The following is a 6000-nucleotide window of genomic DNA, read 5'->3' as shown; positions in this document are numbered from 1 at the left end:
TAAGAATATCTATACCATCATTCTGAGTTGAAAAGCCAAACTTTAACTGTGGAAAATTAGAGCTGAAGGTCTCACCACACCCAGCCTGTGGCAGAGACCTCATTTAGAGAGTCTGTTTTATAGACTTTTGATGAATTAATTGTTTAATAAAATCAACTGTACGGAATATATTACTCAAGTATGGTGTATATTTGCTATGTAAGATGCAGAAATGGGTAGCCATATTTCTGGGGGTACAAGTTGGCAGTTTCCACTTTGGAACACAGAACCTGGCAGAACACCCAGGCCGTGTCAGGGTGACAGGTAACAGTTAAGGACAGGGAATAAAAGGGGGTCCTCAAACTCCTGGGAGCTTCACTTCTCTGACTCACATGGAGGGTTAGGGAGGAAAGGAGAGTTTTGGGCCCCAGGGTGGTTTGGGAGTGAGTTTCTGTTAGGCAGGTAGGGACTAATTCCATTATTAACCAAATATTCAATACTTCCTTGGCATAGACAACATCCGTACCTTACCAGCTAGTGAGAACAGCTACAACCAAGAACAGCAGCAACTGACCCAGGGGCATGCCAGCCTCTGGGCTTAGCATCAAGCAGCAGAGTCTGGATTTGCCTTCAAGGCTTTCTCATACTCTGCACCTAGGGAACATCAACTAGTGCTTCAAGATTAACTAACATCAATGATTTAGGCAAGACCTTAGGGTTTCCTTTACCCACCTACCTACCCTTACCTTCCCTCTGTTGTTTACAAATAAACCCTGGTTAACCTTAAGCCTAAACAATCTTGGAGCCTTGCTTACCTTACCGTCACCATCTAATTAATAGCAGTCAGATCTGCATTACAACTTTAATTGAGCAAACTTTTCCAAGCCAGTTTATCCATCTTTATTTTAAGGTTTCAGGAAGTTTCAGTCTGCTTCCTGGAAATATTACTAACTGTCTTGGCTGGTTTGGTTCTAAGTCCCTGGGCCTGTGGCAGAGAATCTTGGGCTTAAAGGTGACCTGACCCTGCTCTGTGGGAGGTTATCAAACTCATATACAGCTGCGGTTTGGGACTCCTTCCCTTTCATATTCCATCATCAGCATCTGCCTAGGCCCCTTGGCTGCTCCTAAAAGTACCCACATAACAGCTAATACAGTTAATAAATTCAAATTAAAAAGTTTTAAGACAAGTAGCCTCCATTTGCTTTTGTCTTGTGATTTAGCACCAATTAAGACTTCTTGTTTGGACATCAGATTTACAAAAATCAAGGTCTTTGTTAAATATCTCAATATCTAGAGTTAATGGTTCATGGTGTCATAAGCACTGTTCATTATTGCATTTTGAAAGTAACAATAACAGAAAATATGGGAATAAATCTATTCAGGATACAATTTTCAGTCATCTCTACTTGATATTACAAATAGTAGACTGACACAATCAGATTATCAGATTGATTTGGATCTGGGACGAAAATTAAAATTAAACCCAAGCTGCCTTTCTAGGCTATAAACTCTGATGAATCTATGATCTTTCACAAAAGTAAATACCATCTTGTCTTTGTAATAAACTCCCAGTTTCTACAACTGACTAAATGATTATTTTTGTTTTCCTTATTAGGAATCAAGATTCAGTTAAGCTAAGCACTTAACATTCCAAAGCTAATAACAGAGGCTCTTAATTTTATTGGTAGCTATAATATTCTAACACCTCACACTGTATTATCTTTTCCATTACTATTGTTAATATTATATCATTATGACTGATATCTTATACGCAGTTAGTGTACTAATTGAGTCTAACTCTTTCTAAAATCATAGTTGCATTTACTTATCTAAAGTAATATATGTGATTCATTGTTTTATAATCATTGCTATAAAAGTAATAAAGATAATTTCCTTTTCATGTGACCATCTTTTTCTGCCTGACTTTGTATATTCATATATTCTTTTTTGGGTATTTTTAAGTACAGAATAAAAAAGAAAAGATAAATGTTCCCAAGTTTGTCAATTGGAAAATCATTGGTGAACTTTAAAGAGCCTAGTTTTAGTTAACAGTAGGAATAGGAGCTTGCTGGATTGATTAACTTGGAAGCAAATTTCTAGTGGAATTCCCCAGAATTTGTCACAGGCCATTATATACTAATATATATCAAATATATTATTTGTCATAATATTTTTGTTAATAACTTGGATAGAATGCCAAACATTGAAGTACAAAAAATTTGATGGTACAAAATTGTGAGATATAGCTAACATGTTACATAACTGAGCCAAAATCCAAAAACATCTTGAGAAGCTAGAATGATTGCCCTACTATAAGATGAATTTAATAGAAGTAAATGCAGAGCCACTATTTTGGGGTTCAAAAAGTACATTTTATTTATTTATTCATCTATTTATTTATTTATTTATTTATTTAAACCCTTGTACTTCGGTGTATTGTTTCATAGGTGGAAGAGTGTTAAGGGTGGGCAATGGGGGTCAAGTGACTTGCCCTGGGTCACACAGCTGGGAAGTGGCTGAGGCCGGGTTTGAACCTAGGACCTCCTGTCTCTAGGCCTGACTCTCACTCCACTGAGCTACCCAGCTGCCCTAAAAAGTACATTTTAAATGGGTAGGAGGGAAGTACATCTAAACAATAGTTCTAGTGGACTATAAGTTCACTACAAACCAACAGTACAACAGTACAGCCCAAAAAACTGATGATGACTTACATCTTGTTAGGAAAGGCATTGAGTGCATAATAAGAAGAGGTGACAGTAATTTGCCCTTGGTAGACCACATAGAGAGTATTGCATTTAATTCTGGAGGCCATATTTTAGGAAGGCTGTTGAAATACTAACTGTGTCCAGAAGAAGCCCTAAAGATGGAGAGAAGACTGGAAAATATGTGAAATGAACATTAGTTGAAGAAACTGAGAAGAATTAAAACAGGTTTAGTGGGGACATGATAGCTGAATTCGGGTACTTTAAGGGCTTTCAAGTAGAATGATTTTTAGGGTAGAATTAGAAACAATAAATGGAAGTTGCATAGAGGCAGATTTAGGTTTGAAAGAATGAGAAAACTTCCTAATAATCAGAGCTAACCCAAATTAGAAAAGGCTACCTTGGGATAGAGTGGTTGACTATCACTTCCACTCAGGTAGAAGCTTAATGAGAACTTGTTGAGAGAATTTCTATATAGTATATCCAACACATACCTGAGCAGAACTCAACAAATATATACACACACACACACATATATATATACATATATACACACACATATATACATATGTACACATTTATATATGTATGTATATATTTGCATATGTAGCAAATATCCAAGGGTACATAGGTATATGTATACATATACTTGTAGATAATATATATATTCTTGTATATAGTGTGTGTGTATACACATGAGTTCTCCCTTTATGTAAATGGATCATTCTGCAGAGCACTTTTTACATAGAGGCAGGGAGATGTTTACTTACCTATAGAAAGAGGGGACCTACACATGGTTCAAGGATAGGTGGGGGCTTGGGACAGAGAGGCAAGAGGAGCCGCACAGAATGGTCCTCTCAGAGAAGAGTAGACCATTAACATCAATAGAATGAGAAGAGTTCTGAACACTTGGGTTCCAATACTTTGTTAATTATTTCCTGTGTGTTATTTCAATTGTTCTATGTTGTGGTTTCTTGACAGAGAAACAATGATTCAGACCTTATGGTTATCTCATGGGGAACTTCCAAAGGTTTTAATGAAATGGTAGGCACCATATACTTTCTAGAATTAAATATGATGCTTAAGGAGGCATATTAACTCTCTCAGGTCACTGGGGTACCATTTGGGATACTATCATGCTGATATACCAAAGTTTACCCTTGGGAGCTGGAAACAGCCATTACAAAACTTATTTCAAAATGATCTTATTATGCCTATTTCTTAGCCAGTATCAGATAGTAATTACTACTTTTGTAATATAGTTTGAAATTTGGTACTGCTAGATAGCCTTCCTTTATATTTTTTCCATTAAGTCCTTTGATGTTCTTGACATTTTGTTCTTTCAAATGAATTTTGTTATATTTTTCTACTTGAATCAAATAATTTTTTTGTAATTTAATTGGGATGGCATTGAATAAGTAGATTGGGTAGGATTGTTATTTTAATTATGTATATTATCATCTTAATTATATATAATTATTTAATTATGTTGTCAGTTTAATTACATATATAGTTATATAATTAAACGCATTTAATTATATAATTAATAATATATGCCCATCTATAAGCAATGAATATTTCTTTAATTATTTAATTCTAACTTTATTTGTATAAAAAGTGTTTTATAATAATGTTTATTTTCCTGGGTTTGTCTTAGAAGATATACTTTTAGGTATTTTGTTCTATCTAAGGTTATTTTTGATGGGTTATCTCTTCTTGCAGGACATTGTTGGTGATATATGGAAATGCTGATAAAAATTATTGGGAAAACTGGAAAGCAATCTGGCTGAAACTAGATATAGACCAATATCTTATAACATTTACCAAGATAAGTTCAAAATAGATGCATGGCCTAGGCATACAGGGAAATATCATAAGTAAATTAGAAGAACAGGGAATATATTACCTATCAGATTTATGGAAATGAGAAGAATTTATGATTAAACAAGATATAGATAACATTGTAAGATGTAAAATGGATAATGTTGGATATATATTAAATACTTTTTGTATAAATAAAACGAATGTAGCCAAGTTTAGAAGGAAAGCTGTAAGTTGGGAAAACGTTTTTTGTAGACAGTTTCTTGGAAAGAGGTCTCATCTAGAATAGATAGAGATCTTTGTCAAACATATAAGAATACGAGCCATTCCCCAATTAATCCATGGTCAAAAGACAAGAACAGACAGTTTTTGGATGAAGAACCCAGAACTGTATATAACTATATGAAAAAATGTGCTAAATCATTATTGATCAGAGAAGTGCAAGTCAAAACAATCATCTCACACCTATCAAATTGGAATAAATGATAAAAGGACAAAGTGACAAATGTTGGAGGGGATGTGAAAAAATGGAGACACTAATACCCTGGTGAAATTATGAATTGATATAATCATTTTGGAGGACAATCTGGAATTAAAATCAAAGAGTTACAAATCTCTTTATGACTTTTAACTCAGCAGTACCACTCTGGTTTATTTTCTAAGGTGATCAGCGAGAAAGGAAAATAAACTACATGTTCTAAAATGTTTGTAGCAGCCCTTTTTATGGTGGCAAAGAACTAGAAATTGAAGGGATCCCATCAAATGGGAAAGGCTAAAGAAGTTGTGGCATATGATTGTGATAGCATAGTACTACAGCATAAGAAATGAAGAGCAGGCTAATTTTGGAGAAACATAGAAAGGCTTTACATGAAGTTATGAAGAGTGAAACAAGCAGAACCAAAAGAACATTATATACAGAACAGAGATCTTGAAGAATGTCTTGTGTTAGTCTGCCTCCTCAGAAAGAACTGATAAATAGAAATAAGCAAGACAGTTATATATATATATAAGTTATATATATAATATATATAAGTTATATATATAATATATATATAAGTTATATATATATATATATTTTTGTTAAATGATGCCTTCTCTAATGAAAGAGGGGAGGGAAGGAAGGAGTTTCTAGAAGTTGAAATGTAATGAACAAACAAATAAATATATAACTTTGTTATAAAAATTATTTTTATTGGAGCTATTACTCAACTTTTCCATGAGAATAAATATGCATAAACAAAGCCTATTCATTTTTATACCCCATAAACAATGAAACTGATTGAATTCTTTCCCTTTGTCTTCTCATTCCTGAAACTGGTACTTATAAGCAATGGTTTGATTGATTAAAAATTGGATAAATAAAAGAAATGAAGAAAGCAGGAGATCTGGATAGTCTACAAACTAGATAATGGATCTCCAAATAATTGAGAATTGGCATTTTCAAAAAATACCAAAAAAAGGACATACAATGAATTGAAATTTTTAGGCTCAATCATTT

General features: G+C 33.7%; 1 protein-coding gene across 1 annotated transcript in view; it reads left to right on the top strand.

Annotated features, from left to right (window-relative positions):
• Positions 1-203: 203 nt before the first annotated feature.
• PPEF1 (protein phosphatase with EF-hand domain 1) overlaps positions 204-6000 on the top strand; it is a 185454-nt gene continuing 179657 nt past the window's right edge. Inside the window, exon 1 of the mRNA XM_044669261.1 lies at positions 204-303. Coding sequence (XP_044525196.1) covers positions 204-303 — 100 coding nt within the window. The remainder of the gene's footprint in view (positions 304-6000) is intronic.

The sequence above is a fragment of the Gracilinanus agilis genome, chromosome 3 (genome assembly GCF_016433145.1).
Source record: "Gracilinanus agilis isolate LMUSP501 chromosome 3, AgileGrace, whole genome shotgun sequence".
NCBI classification, from domain to species: Eukaryota; Metazoa; Chordata; class Mammalia; order Didelphimorphia; family Didelphidae; genus Gracilinanus; species Gracilinanus agilis.
This window is presented reverse-complemented; position numbering and strand designations above follow the sequence as displayed.